Genomic DNA, 15267 nt, shown 5'->3' with positions numbered 1-15267 from the left:
TTGACACACAGTGTAAACAAATTATAACTAAGTAGTATTTAAAGGAACAGGCACAATAAAATGAAAAATAAGCAATATAAAATAACGTATTATGGACACAACCTAGTCACTTTTCACCACTGTTTTTTCTAATAATTTCGTTTAGACCTTCTTCATTTTTAACATGAATGTACGGAGCCCCATCTTTTTTGCGTAAATAAACATTACCATTCGTAGTCCAGCAATAGGCAAATTGTGATGACTTTGCGAAATCTCTTGACAGAAAAAGTAGCCTTTTAGTTTTAGGTGTTAATAGCTCGGATATGTAGATCGGTTGTTTACTACCTTTTAGTCCCAAGTTTGACGAATTTAACTGATCAGAGAATTCTCGGCTATGTTTTTTTGTTGCGTTTAACAATTTAGCCTTTAGTAGTGTGTTTGTTAGTTCTACAATGAGACTCGAGCTCTTTGCGTCCGATTTTTTACTAGGCAGCCTATACACGTCACGTACTTCCAGATGGTTTAACTCCGACTTAGTGATGTATTTGCTTAAGCTATCGACATATGAGAATAGTACCTCTTTAGTCTCGTGGGGTTGCTTAGGTACGTTTCTAACTTCTATACAAGTTTTTATGCTTTTTTTATCACAGCTCTCAAATTTATCCTCGAGTTGCCTCAGTTGCAACAACAAACAACGTCGTTCGTTTTCCATGGTGGCAATTTTGTTCTCCAATGATCTAAACTCATCCGTTAAGAATTTAAGAGACTGTTCAATATCAATACTTCTTGATTGTATGGTCTCGTTTTGGCATTTTACCTCCTTGAGGTGAGTTTCGATGCCTACTAATCTGTTATTTTGCGTTTCCATAAAGGTTTCAAGCATAAATTTTATCTCTGCCCTGAAATCATTTAATTGGAATTCAATTTCATTTGAGCGGCGTCGCTTACGCTGTGTGCGCGGTTGCTGTTTAGAAACTGAGTCTTCGGGCACTGCGTCTGAGCGCTCAGAATCCGATGCCGATCCCATTGCACTTTCCAACAATTTGTTCACTTGGGTTGGCCGAGGCATAATGACACTTGCGCCGAACGTGACAGAGTCGAATTTACTAGGTATATAATTTAATTCAAACGGAACACAGAATACACGTCTTAACTGTACGACGGTCGCGAGGGAAGATGATGATTGAGGCTATGTTATAGGTGATAGTTCTTTGTTGCGTTTACTAGTAGGTATATATATTCTGTTTTTGAAGACGTTTTGGCTGAGTTTTTAATAGGTGTACAGACAGGCGGGACAGGTGCGTTGGTATGTGAAACAACGTCTAGGATGCGTCAACAACATGTTTCGACACTAATACATAATGTCAACCAACAGCGACGAAATCGAAATTGTCGTCCCATCGCGACTTGATAGAGCAATTCTTTTTTATTTTGCCAGTATTGGTCGACATAATTTATCATCATCATCTCATATTTGATGTCGTCAAACACTGCACTTTCTAGTGCGGGGTCGCCATTCCAGCACTTTGGGACCCCAACTTCCATTGGCTCTTCGAACTATGTGCCCCGCCTATTGCCACTTCAGCTTCGCAACTCTATGAGCGTTGAGCTATGTCACTGACTTTGGTACTTCGGATCTCCTCATTTCTGATTCGATCACGCAAACATACTCCTAACATAGCTCGTTCCATCGCTCGCTGTTTGACTCTGAGTCTTCTTACGAGGCCCATAGTTAGCGATCAAGTAGCGACATAATTACGTAGCCAATAATCTTGTCGCTAGCATCTGCTGTAGCTGTGCTGAAAGTTCCTTGATTTTACAGTAGCCGACGCCTCGTTTTTCCCCCCACGTAATTCCCGTTACCAAATACGGGAAATAAAAAAATATACACTCAGACATAACGTGACTTTCTAGTTGTAAAGAATTTTCAAAATCAGTGCAGTAGTGCAGTAGATAGATAAATATAGATTATAGACAAGTCGTTTGGGTTGTCAACTACATCCAAAGCTAAACCATCTTCCAAAAATACCATCTCTTAATATATATTATATTGAATTGAAAACTCACATTAATATTAAATTGTTTATTTAAATTAAAACAGATCAAAAATACTTCGTCCAGTTATAAAAATACATTAATTTTAAATACATATTGTAACAGTTCTGTGTCAATAATAAATTGTGCATAATTTTCAAGTTCTTTCACTGTTATAAACTTATACGTTATTTTAATTATTTCAGCGACATGTATAAAAACTTAACAAAATACATTTATAATGTCTACATATTTGCTGAATTTAAACTTTTTCTCGTTTGTGATCTACTACAATCAAATAGCATTATTTATTTATTTAACAGAGATACATGTAGAAAAATGTGTAAGTATGTTTTATAGAACATTTGTTAATTCTACGCGGACGGACAAAAATTTTTTTTCGAGATAGGTACAAAACCCTAAAATTACATTTTATATTTTTCAGAATTTATGCAGTTAATTTTGTTACCCGATATTTGACGATTATCTAAACTTTCTTAACAATAATGGGTCATATATCTGTGTTGGGGACTTTGTGCATGGTAGGTACCGCTTTTTTGGCTGTTTTGGGTTTTTCAGTAATCTCTCTCTCTCTCCGCGTCGTGTTCCTCATTACTGAGGGTCGCGACCCCTACACACCTACCACACATTCACGACTTTTTCCCGCACGATGTCACGCCATGCGGCGGTTTTCAGTAATGAAACAGCATAATTTATAAAGTCGGTCTAAGAGATTCAGTACTACAAAAGCGTATAAGTAATCATAAAATGCATCCAGTTTCATAAATTGAGGTTGTTGGTGGGTAATTTATTTGTTTAACATGGTTGTGCACGTTTTACTTATATTTAAAATAAATAAAAAAATGTAACAAAACAAAATTCTTAGCCTATCATATATTATTAATTTTTGCTTAGCATCTTGTGGTGATAAATTAATAAAATATAGATTTTGACTTCAACAATAATGTTTATGAATTAAATATGTTTGTGTATTTGTGTGTGTTACTAAAATCTTATAATAAAGATATTTAAGATTAACAAGAAGTTTAACTTTAATTTTTATTAATAAGAAGTGGAATGATAATATAAAGTATAGACTCTAATACCCGTGTAGCAGTAATTTTGCCTTAAAACAAAGTGGCAAAATGCATTTTGTGCTTTGAAGTGTTTTACAAATTTATTGTAAAATACATTATGATTATTTTTGTAATAACGATTCAAGTTCAATGGCAAAGCAGTATATTACCCTAAGAAAATAAAATTATATAAAGCCTTTTAAAAGTATGAATGTTAATAAAATTCTGATTAACAATAATATTTTAACAATAAATAAATGAATATAATAGTATATTTTTCCATCATATGATCCAGATGACACGATTTCCTATACCAATATTAATATCATTGCTATCAATAGAGACCATAGATAGTGAATAACATTCACCTGCTCAAAAAAGATAAACATTCTGGATACATTAATAGCGTACAAAATGGTATATAATGTAAATATTTTGTAATTATCAAATACAAATACTTAGTTAATTAGTTAAGATTTAACGTTATGATGGTCGTTGACATTTTGTAATTTGTACACTACTGCTGCGATAATACATTAATTATTATTGTTCCCTGCCATTTAGGTTATATAATTCGTATGTATTTCTATGTGTTACTAAAATTCTTACTTGTATTTATTTAGAAAGCTTTATTTTATAAATATCAAATATTGAATATTATTGCTGCACTAACGCTTATATTTTTTGTAATTTGTATATGTTTGTGGTTATAAAAATATTCATATTTTTATAACAACTTATGTATTATATATTCTATTATAGGTACAATATTGTACACTACTGCTGCAATAATGCCTTCATTACTATTCCTGTCATTTAGGGTACATTTGTAATTCGTATGTGTGTTACTAAAATATTTATATATAAAAAAGCTTTATAAAAATCTCTAAAAATCTTATACATAGCGCCATCTATCCGCCGCGTTGAGTCAACACCGCATCTACCAGTAAAATAGCACCATTGATGATCGACAACGAAGCCTTCGCCAGGTTCTTGTTAGTATAATCAGACTTCGAAGCGTGTTGGAATCTGAAAACAATGATAATTCAGGGAACTGATACCTAATTATATTATACCTACTACTGTAACTTCTATAAATTTCTTGAATAGTGCAGCAAATAAAATTAATCTTAACGATGCTAGTCTTATAAAACCAGATTTTATTTCTGTCAAATTAAATAAAATCTTTTCTCTTTAACCCCCATTCACACGAGAGTTTTTTAACGGACATTAAAAAAGCGTTCAAATACAACAAATGTATTGCCAAGTATATGTTTACACGGCAGCGTTTTTAAAACAAGACGCTTTTTTTCGAGCAGTGTTGCATTTTCAATATTGGGCGTTGGAAATAGACCTTCATTTAACTTCTACACTATATTTGAACGCTTTTTTTAACGCCTGGAAATAAATCTCTCGTGCGAATGAGGGCGTGATCTCATAAAATCTAAATAGCTATTTATTGATTCTTATTAATAATTAAATCAGAACTGGGTGAAATAGGGATTGAAAGATTTACATCGATTTCCATTAGTTTTGAATATAGTGAGAGACCAAAAAAAAGATCAAAGTGATCTATTTCATCATAGACAAGTTTTGTTAATGGGTAAAATTTACGATAATAATATTATAACGTTGGTAGAGTAGGTGTTAGATACATCTACTCTACCCACTAGTAGACATTCTCGACTCCGTTCACGTGAAATTCTTTTGCAAATCTCGTGAACCATTGATTTATCTAGAATAAAAATGTTTTTCCCCAAGATCCAACTTATTTTTATACCAAATTTCATCAAAAGGTTCAGCTGTGAAATGGTAACAGACAAATATACTTTTGGCATTTATAATGGTGTGTGTGGATAATTATTTATGACTAGCTAACGCCGCGCGGTTTCACCCGCGTGGTTCCTGTTCCCGTAGGAATATGGGGATAATATATAGCCTATAGCCTTTCTCGATAAATGGGCTATCTAACACTGAAAGAATTTTTCAAATCGGACCAGTAGTTCCTGAGATTAGCGCTTTCAATCAAACAAACAAACAAACAAACTCTTCAGCTTTATAATATTAGTATATAGACTAGCGGACTCAGTCAAGCTTCGCTTTGGCTTATGTGCACTTCTTCCTTATCCCTACTCTACACTACTCTACCCCTAGCCTACCCCTACTCTACCCTACCCCTTGACTCTTAAACGTTTGTATGGGAAATAGGAAAGGGTTATTTTCATGGTTTTTACGGCAATTATTCCAATTTTTTCTCACCTTTTAAACCTTACCTATACCTCCACGAACATTTCAAGACCAAGATAAGATAAATCCGTTCAGCCATTCTCGAGTTTCAGCGGGACTAACGAAAAGCAATTCATATTTTATATATATAAATGATGCAGAAAAATTAAGCGTATAAAACCGATAATTGTTTACACTAGCAATGTATTACCACCATTAACATAAACATCTTAGATATCTCACAATATGATGTCATCAAAGTTTTTTATATACTGTTTTTGATACCTGTCAATTAGGACAGCTCCGCTGGCGACGAACAAGGCCACACCCACGAGGGAATAGAAGATGTCGACGCGTTGGTGGGACGGTGTCTGCATGACGTAACCTGGAAGTCGAGAAGGTAAACGGTAAACACTCAGCATTCTGTGATTAATAGGCTAGTTGACACTTTTTTTAAATGGTCATATATTGTTCGTACAGCAGTAAACAGTATTTACCAAGAAAGGCTGTAGAGATTGAATTTTTTTTCATATTTTTTTGAGACGTATACATGAAAATTTTTGTTTATAAATATGTTTTTGACAATACGAGCCAAAACGCATGTTGGCCATGACGGTCTATATTTCAACTGTTTCAAACGTCACAATAATAAATAGCCTTTATACGGAAGTGTTTGACAAAAATATTTAACAATTAGTTTTACGTTTAGTACATCAAGTGAGTTAGTGACGTCACAAAACGACAGCGTTTTAGACGTTTGGAAAATTTGAAAAATACGTGATATTTAAATTAAGTTTTATAAGGGATCCTTAACTTTTATTACTTGATATCGATATATTTCAGAATTCGGACCCTTATTCCATGTACTACACGAAATTTGATATGAGTCAACTGCTGCAAAAAAATTGCTCGCCACAATAACGTTAGATTATGAACAACAAGAAGGAAATGGTTAAAATGAACGTTAATCATATAAAGAGCTAGATATAAAGCAAAATACATGGAAAGAAAGTCAATACCATTCTGTGTTATCTATATTACAGAATTGTAAAACTCAGGACAGAGGATGACTGTAGGGTATGTGACAAACATACAAATGCATAATTGTAATAAATAAACACGACTTCATAAATTATATTGTCTAATAATATTGTAAATGGTATGCAATAAAGCACAACAGGCAAGGCAAAGACATTTCAACCATTTGAGAATTGTATTAGGTGTTCCATTAAAGGTAGCACGGAAACTGCTAGTGGTTGCACCACATTCTAGTAAAAGTATTTGCTTTATTTATTTGACCAGAAAAGAAAGTACAAAATCTCTGGTCTAGTTAGATATTTTAGTGTCGCCGCACATTTTGCGGAAGCATTAGCAATGCTACAAATACAATCTAGTAAGATCTTTTAGTATCGCTGCGTATTTTCCGGAAGCATTAGCCATGCTACAAACGCCACCACCTAAAGCCAGAAGCGGCGTTTAGTGGCGTATGGAGTACACTGTAGTTATTGGCGCGAGGTGAGAGGTGAGTCCATAAAAGATGAATGAAAACTACAGAAAAGAAGTCAGTGTGGAGACACTTACTGACACTTACTTGTACTAACTGTACTAAATGAATGCAATCATAGCTCACCAGCAACTGCCCCCGCGAATATAATGAGGAAGCCCACATATGTGCCGGTGACGAGCATGCCGATGTCCGCCTCGCCATTGTAGCTGTGGTAGTGCAGAGCCACACACGAACACGTCAGCGCCTGGAAATTAGATAGAACAAAATCAGATATCAATAAATCAATACGGCGACCCCCTATGGTTTTTCTTCTGATTGTATAAATGCCCTATTCCCCTTAGTGGGACGACTTCAGCGGAGCCATCGGGGGTTTAAAGCATGCGCAGAGGCATCGACTGGTGGGGCCCGACGGCAGACGAGATGGGAGAAGGTTCCCTAAGGGCGTCTCCTCTGAGACTAGGACCAAGACAAGAAGAAGGAGTGTTTTGGCCTGATGCCCCCGTGTTTTTGGATGGAGCTCACCAATGACGACGTTAGAAATCGGAAACCTCGTCTTCGCCACTGTGTAGCTAGTGTTTTTTGTGAACCGCTGTTGTCCGCTATGGTCTCATCTCTCAATCTCTTCGACAACAATAATTAATCTTTCAAATGGAATATTTATAACCTAGATCTAGTTACCACGAGCTCTTAAATCTGTAGCGATTTTATATTGTCTCGGCTATTCGTACCCTGATAATAGTCAGTAAGCTTGTTTCGTATTTCGATTTTTGACGTCATCGACCATTTCATTTACTCAATTCGTATCACTTACTGAGGTAACATTATTTAGCTTTAGATAAAATGGACAGATATCATAAGGGTTTTGCAAAAGGACTTTTTAAAGGATGGATTTATTAAATCAGACTAGTTTGGTTTTATTAATTGATTGTACGAGTACATAAAAAAATACTTGTGACTAACAGAATCGATATTAAATTTCGTTTGAAAATGTTGTGATGTAGTTAATCATGAATTTCACCGAATTCGTGAGATTAAACATAAATATGTGATTGCTAATCACTTGTATTTTTCAATGACGGCTAACAATGATACATACATACCTACATGAAATTATATCTAAAGAGTCTACCGCTTTTACCTAAAACATTTAAAAACTAAATATTTTCGATAACTGTAAGTAATTAATGTAAATAAATAGTTTTCCTACATAATGCGTGATAACTACTAGTAACATTCTCAAATCGTCGATGTAAGCCAGTAATTGAGACAAGGTCCATCGCCTCGATAACCTCGCATTGAGGCATTAAATATTGCAACTGTGGTCGCGTAAAGTATGACATCACCTACAGTTACATTGGACGGTACATATTACATTATTCATTTTTGGTTTTTCGTGATAATACCATACCGTCATAATTACCGTCATAATACCGTGACACTCACAAACTAAAATTCCGCAGTGCCTGAAGACGAAAGTCTTCGAAAAGTGCGTGTTGACAGTGATACCCTATGGATCTGAGACTAATTGGTCGCTAAATATGGGATGGGGATTCTTACTTCATCAGAAGGCTAAGAGTCACTCAGCGGGCGATAGAGCAAGGCAAACATGAAAGTGCAGTATTGGCCGACCCCCCGCTAGATGTACTGAGAACATCAACCGGGTTACAGAGAGCCACTGGACTGGCGGCCCGAGAAGAGGCCTATGTCCAGCTGTGGACGTCCATCGGCTGATAGTGATGATGATGACTCACGAACCATAGAAAATGCTAACGCTAACGCTTTTGCGCTAATCTATAAAGCTGTTTGATAACAGTGTGACCTTCAAGTTCGTCTCAATCTGTCTCTGTCCAACACGACACTCTAAATAGATAGAAAGATAGAACCAAAATTAGAAACACTGCCGTGAGCACGCCTGTTCCTTTCTAGGGTAAAAAGAACTAGCCTCTTTTAACAACAAGCCTCTTAATCTTCAAAATTATTTCTTTATTTCAATAAGCCCGGATAAATAATATTTTGGTACATTTTTAAATAATTCTCCAAACATTTAGCATAGAAAAATAGCAGTGATTGAATAAGTACTAATAAACATTGAGTATGAGGTCACTGTAATATACGTAAGCCTTGGCATACGATCATCCACGACCTCCGCACGAGCATTAAGTACCTACGACTTTTGCATTTTAATTGGACACCGTGTCCTCAATACACATTCATTTAAAAGAGAAACTGGAGTCATTTCTATTGAACATTTCACTGCTGAGCTCGAGTCTCCTCTCAGAATGAGAGGGGTTAGGCCACGCTGGCCCAATACGGATTGGCAGACTTCACACACGCAGATAATTAAGAAAATTCTCTGGTATGCAGGATTCCTCATGATGTTTTTCCTTCAACGTTTGAGACACGTGATATTTAGTTTCTTAAAATGCACACAACTTAAAAGTTTAAGGTGCATGCCCCGGATTTGAACCCACGCCGGAATCGGAGGCAGAGGTCATATCGGCTATCACGGCTCTATAACTAAAATATCTACCAATTACTGCGGGTCAAGTTCAAGAATGAAGCAAAATGTGCAGTGGAAAATAACAGATCGTCATAATGATTAGCTTAGTTCAATGACTTAAGCACTACTGATCTCTCTGTAATATCTCTCTTTTTAGGAGTGGGGTTGAACTTAGACTCTCCACGCTTTATCAATGTTGTTGAAATCCACGCTACTCTTAGACCAATTACCATAGGACCGAGGCAAGGTAGTTCTCTAACTTCTCTACTCCGCGAAACCATAAGATCTCTTAATTTTAATCATCACAAAATTTCGAGGGTACAGGGATGAAATTTGGCAGGGTGGTTTATAGTAAACGTTCGCTAAGAACGGATTTTGCGAAGGGGCCGGATTAAGGAGGCCGGACGCGCGCCACCCGCTAGTAAATAATATAATATTTCATAGTCGATTTAGGACTCGAACTCAAGATCCGCTGACTATGCTAACCACTTGTCAACCAGTATAAAACTCATAAGAATGTGAGAACAGACATATGGTCTGAAGTTCTTTTTTATTAATTTACCGCACCAACCTTGACGCGAAATATGAACAGGCTTGGTGCAATGTGTTAGATAGTATTAACAGAGTATACTGTGGTATTAATGAATGTGAGAGTAGACATGAACAATACGAACATAAGTTTTTATTGAGGTACTCGTAGCGTAGGTACCTAATACCTACATTAGTGCTAGAACATGCCAGCATTTTCATTTCCCTTTTCTTTCGGATATCTGTTTTACGTTCAGTTAACCATGTTCCGTTGGATAAGTAACCATACTATTGATTACAGGGCACTTTTCGGTTCTAGGTATAACCGACAGTCCTCTGTGCAGAGCATACATGGAGGAAAAAGAGACACCGATAAATACACGTTATGCTTAGATGCAGAGGTGTCTTTGAACAACGCGTAGAACACGTTGGCCCCCCAGTAACACACTTCATGAGGCGATCTTGAAGCTTGAGCGGCCTCTTAAGTTTCTGGAGCGAGCTCGGTTCGCTGAAGTGACTTCAGTGGGGACCAGCACCTAATGGATCTACGTACAACGGCCAACCTCAGTAGCCAAGTGCTAAAAAGGCCCAGGAAAAGAAAAATTTGGGCCAATTGAGGTGTTCTTAATTGGTCCAGGTCTGGCTAGTGGGAGGCTTCGGCCGTGGCTAGTTACCACCCTACCGACAAAGACGTACCTACCGCCAAGCGATTTAGCGTTCCGGTACGATGTCGTGTAGAAACCAAAAGGGTGTGGATTTTCATACATCTCCTTACAAGTTAGTCCGCTTCCATCTTAGATTGCATTATCACTTACCATACCAGGTGAGATTGTAGTCAAGGGCTAATTTGTAAAGAAAAATAAAAATAAAAAAAGAAGAAGAGGAAGTCACCATGTTTTTATAACTAGACAATATCAGCATGCAAAAACCACATGAAAAATAGGTCAAGAATTTCAAAATTATTTAAAATATTGTTATTGTATTCGACGTAACCGATCTATAGTATAAAATTATCATTGTCGTATGCCGATTACTGATATGCTTCAAATGTTTAATAGCCTATTGAGTGCTATTGATTTCATGTTCGGTCAATCGATTTAAATATTATTATTTTACTAATTAAAACGATGCAGAAAAAAGGCCAATGTTCTCGTATCGTCAAGAAAAATCGTTACTGCGTCATAATAATGTAATCGTACCAACGAACAATGTAGGAGAATGAAGTCATGAAGTCATTATTTTTTATTGTACAGGGATGAGTCATTTGGTATGTGTAGGTTTGTTTTAAGCCTAGCCCTTCTTATAAACGAATAGTTTATTATAATAATAAACGGTTTATTTTCAATGTATAAAATTAAAATATGTATGTAATTTTAATTACAAAATAATATATTATTAAAACGTAATATTGTTTTGACGGTCTCCGTGGCGCAGTGGTATGCGCGGTGGATTTACAAGACGGAGGTCCTGGGTTCGATCCCCAGCTGGGCCAATTGAGGTTTTCTTAATTGCTCCAGGTCTGGCTGGTGGGAGGCTTCGGCCGTGGCTAATTACCACCCTACCGACAAAGACGTACCGCCAAGCGATTTAGCGTTCCAGTACGATGTCGTGTATAAACCGAAAGGGGTGTGGATTTTCATCCTACTCCTAACAAGTTAGCTCGCTGCCATCTCAGATTGCATCATCACTTACCATCAGGTGAGATTGTAGTCAAGGGCTAACTTGTAAAGAATAAAAAAAACACGTTATGTAAGTAAGGTAGGTACTAGATAGGAACCTTATGTATTGCGGCCATTAGACCTTGGGGTTTGATTGTTTAAAACTACAGAATAAAGCATTATTAATATTATAGTTGTACCTACTCGTACTTAGGTAATTTGCCATTACATATTTCAGTCAATGTGAGTAAAACCACAACTAACCATAAATCAACGAGTTGCGAAGCTAAAGTGGCAATGGGCGGGGCACATAGTTCGAAGAGCCGATAGACGTTGGGGTCCCAAAGTGCTGAAATGGCGACCCCGCACTAGTAAGCGCAGTATTGGCCGACCCCCCACCAGGTGGACTGACGACATCAAGCGAGTCGCAGGGACTCGCTAGATGCAGGTGGCTCAATATCGTGATGTTTGAAAGTCCCTACAAAAGGCCTATGTCCTGCAGTGGACGTCCATCGGCTGATATGATGATGAGTAAAACCACGAAAAACCTAGGTATCTACCGCAGTTTGTATAGCTGTAGTCGAGTTTTTTGAACCTTCTAGTAGGAGTAGGTAGGAAGTTTCTATTTATAAAATTGGTTATCCTTAAGAATATTAATACAGTTAAGTATATCCTTATTAAGGTATGTATTTCTGGCCAATTATTTAATAGACATCGACGAACACAAGCAAGTGACATAAGTACGTAATACGGACGGAAAATTTCCACCTTTTTGGGAAATACATTTCCTCACAAATACTGGTAGATTTATTATTATCTAATAACCACGTAGGCACTATTAATACTATCTATTATTTTAGAAAATACTAGTTATAAATAGTAATATTGAAAATACCCCAAAACTTTTACCCATATCAAATTATTTCCTTCCAAACTAAACGATGATATTTTTGGATTGGCTTATAGGGTCATAAATAAAAACCATCTCGATCATATCACCTTTGACATCACCGACACCTTTAAGAAAACCGCATCATAATCAGCTTATTGGCAAAAGCTATGAGGTCGTTACGTCACGTTAAACTTATAACTCTTTTTTTACCTCGGGGATTAATAAAAATCCAGCTTACGCAAAAAATAATCAAGATATAAATAAGTTCATTAAGATTTTCTAGAAAATCTGTTTATACATATACAAGTAAGTACCCACAGCATTGCGAAAAATCCAGACTTGCGACTTGCATCATCACGAAGTCAAATTAAAATACGCACCTTGATATATGTTGGTACTTTGTCACAAAATACAAATATGTATTAACATAATAGTTAAAAATTGTTTGTTTTCTATCACGACTTAACAATTTCTAAAAAACTCAATTAGGTACTTTACAAAATGTAAACAAAAACAATCAATCTCCAAGAAATCACGTAGGCCCTGCACACAGCAATTTTCATCCAGTCGATCATTAAAATACTTTCATTCGCGAGAATCATATATCAGGATTTAAATTCACAAACTCACCAGTTCCAAAAACTTGATGATAGATAATCTGCTGATTGCCATTTTGTCTGGTATTTCGTAAATCCACAAGTTTGTTTACACACGGACACGAGCGGCTTTGTATGGGCGCGGCGTAGACTGTCACTCCACTGCGCGAGTCGAGTAACGAAATCGAACGCGACCAAGCGAATGACGAAGCGTAGTATGACATCACAGCTCGAGGGGCCACGATTTTGGGCATTTTGAGAGACTTTGAGCATTGAAGACATGCTTCGGAATTGTGGATATTATCAGGCATTATAGGCTTTTTTATTTATTATTCTCTACAAGTTAGCCCTTGACTACAATCTCACCTGATGGTAAGTGATGGTGCAGTCTAAGATGGAAGCGGGCTAACTTGTTAGGAGTAGTATGCCATGCACACTCCTTTCGGTTTCTACACGACATCGTACCAGAACGCTAAATAGTGCTTGGCGGTACGTCTTTGTCGGTAGATTAGATTTTATTAGATTAGATGGTAACTAGCCACAACCGATGCCTTCCACCAGCCTGACCTGGACCAATTAAGAAAATCTCAATCGGTCCAGCTGGGGATCGAACAAAGGACCTCCGTCTTGTAAATCCACCGCGCACACCACTGCGCCACGGAGGCCGTCAAAATGTATGTAGACTTCAGGATTGGGTAAGAAGTTTAGCTGTGATGAAATTATTGGCTAAAGCAGTTGATCCTGACTGCTTCAAGCTGTCAAGCTTCAAGAGTGCTGTATTCAGTGGCGTGCACTTCATACATGCATTAAAGTACTTTAATACCCTTACATACCCTAAGAGTTGTTTCCTTAATGCTTATTATATGAAGGTTTGTCCAGTTTGGTTAGTTTTTCTTACTAGTGCATACCCTGATCGACAACCTTATGCACACCACTGGCTGTAGTCTATATTTAGTTGCACAGTATGTCTGAATTCGTTAACACAATTGTATCAAAGACCGATAATGATATAACTTCGTCCTTAACCTGGTTACAATGTCTCCGAAAGAAGTGTCATTATGGTGTCTCTACGGGAAGCGTTTACCCTCTATCTTTGAGAATGACATCAAACTTGCTCAACGGGTTCAGGCAGCCAACAAGCCGACCGTATTCACTCAATACAATGCAATCCGACTTTATAGGTTACGTGTCCGAGCTGTTTACGTTGTTAACTATTTTTAAATACTTACTCAAGTTCGTACAGTCAATAAAAACCCACTAGCGCAAGGTTGATGACTCGTTTTCGGCTTTATCAGTCCGATTTATGAGCGACGCTATACGAAGCAGGTATAGTGTAAATTACATTTTGCGCCAGCCGTGTTTTGTATTGTTTTTACGGAAGCATATTCATACACTCAAAAGAAAGTCTGATTCTGATCTCTCTGAGGGTCTTAGACCCATCACATTACTAATGCGGGGTGGTAGTTGGCAGCTCAACCCAAAACTCGAGCTAAGTACTTTATGATCTCTAAAAACACTAGTTCTGGCAAATTCAGGGGGGTGGGGGAAACTGCGCGGGTGTTCGGGTAAGTGAGGTGCATCAGTCGTGGGTTTTTCATTCATCGCTACACGCCCCCGGCCAACGCGGGCCATCCATCGGGAGTATTACGAACGAAATTTTCAAGCTATAATGGATATCATTGGACCATCTAATCCAGAAGTTCCCAATTTTTTTTCATATTTAGACCACTTTATAATTTAACTTTTTCCGGTGGACCCCCTGCTAAATTTCTACCCAAAACTCGACATAAAATGCGAATTCATGGACCCCAATTTTTATGTCACGTCATCTTAGACCCCCGCCGAGTCTTCTATAGACCTCTGTGGTCCTGGAACACTTTGGGAATCGATAATCTAGGGACAAAGTAATGTCGTATTATTGGAATCCGCACCCTGAACAATCTCCATAATAAATAGATTCTAATGGAAGTAAAGTGGATGCTTTACTGCCATTAGCATCTATTTGCAATGGAAGTAAAATTACTGGGTGGCGTAGTGAAAGAAAGAAAATAAATTTATTCAGATTAAAAAGTTACAAACAGTATCCTACCCTAAAGACTGTCTGTCTGTAACCCTTAAAAAGAAAGGGTGTACAGCTCAGCATATGCCGTGCACTACGTACAAGTATAATACATGGCGTTGATTTTCAGCTAAGACCCGTGTGACGCCACAGCTAATATAAAAAAAATATATAAACAAATTCAAATGAATTAAATTAAAATAAGCAAATTG

At 37.0% G+C, this 15267-nt stretch overlaps 1 protein-coding gene across 1 annotated transcript; it reads right to left on the bottom strand.

Annotated features, from left to right (window-relative positions):
* Positions 1–2047: 2047 nt before the first annotated feature.
* Positions 2048–13190, bottom strand: LOC112051506 (uncharacterized). Its single transcript, XM_024090174.2, has 4 exons — positions 13031–13190; positions 6946–7066; positions 5601–5700; positions 2048–4118 (listed from the first exon to the last, which is right to left on the bottom strand). The coding sequence occupies exons 1-4, from the start codon at positions 13070–13072 to the stop codon at positions 4001–4003; spliced, it is 381 nt and encodes a 126-aa protein (XP_023945942.1). The 5' UTR covers positions 13073–13190; the 3' UTR covers positions 2048–4000.
* Positions 13191–15267: the final 2077 nt, after the last annotated feature.

The sequence above is a fragment of the Bicyclus anynana genome, chromosome 11, assembly GCF_947172395.1.
Source record: "Bicyclus anynana chromosome 11, ilBicAnyn1.1, whole genome shotgun sequence".
Taxonomy (NCBI): Eukaryota; Metazoa; Arthropoda; class Insecta; order Lepidoptera; family Nymphalidae; genus Bicyclus; species Bicyclus anynana.
The sequence above is the reverse complement of the archived record's forward strand: the minus strand, read 5'-3'. Positions and strand labels throughout refer to the sequence as shown.

Coding starts and splice junctions, on each gene's coding strand:
- LOC112051506 (XM_024090174.2), bottom strand. CDS start 13,072: ATGGCAATCAGCAGATTATCTATCATCAAGTTTTTGGAACTG. Junction 7,067..13,030: donor TCATCAAGTTTTTGGAACTG/GTGAGTTTGTGA, acceptor TCTAATTTCCAG/GCGCTGACGTGTTCGTGTGT. Junction 5,701..6,945: donor ATTCGCGGGGGCAGTTGCTG/GTGAGCTATGAT, acceptor CTCGACTTCCAG/GTTACGTCATGCAGACACCG.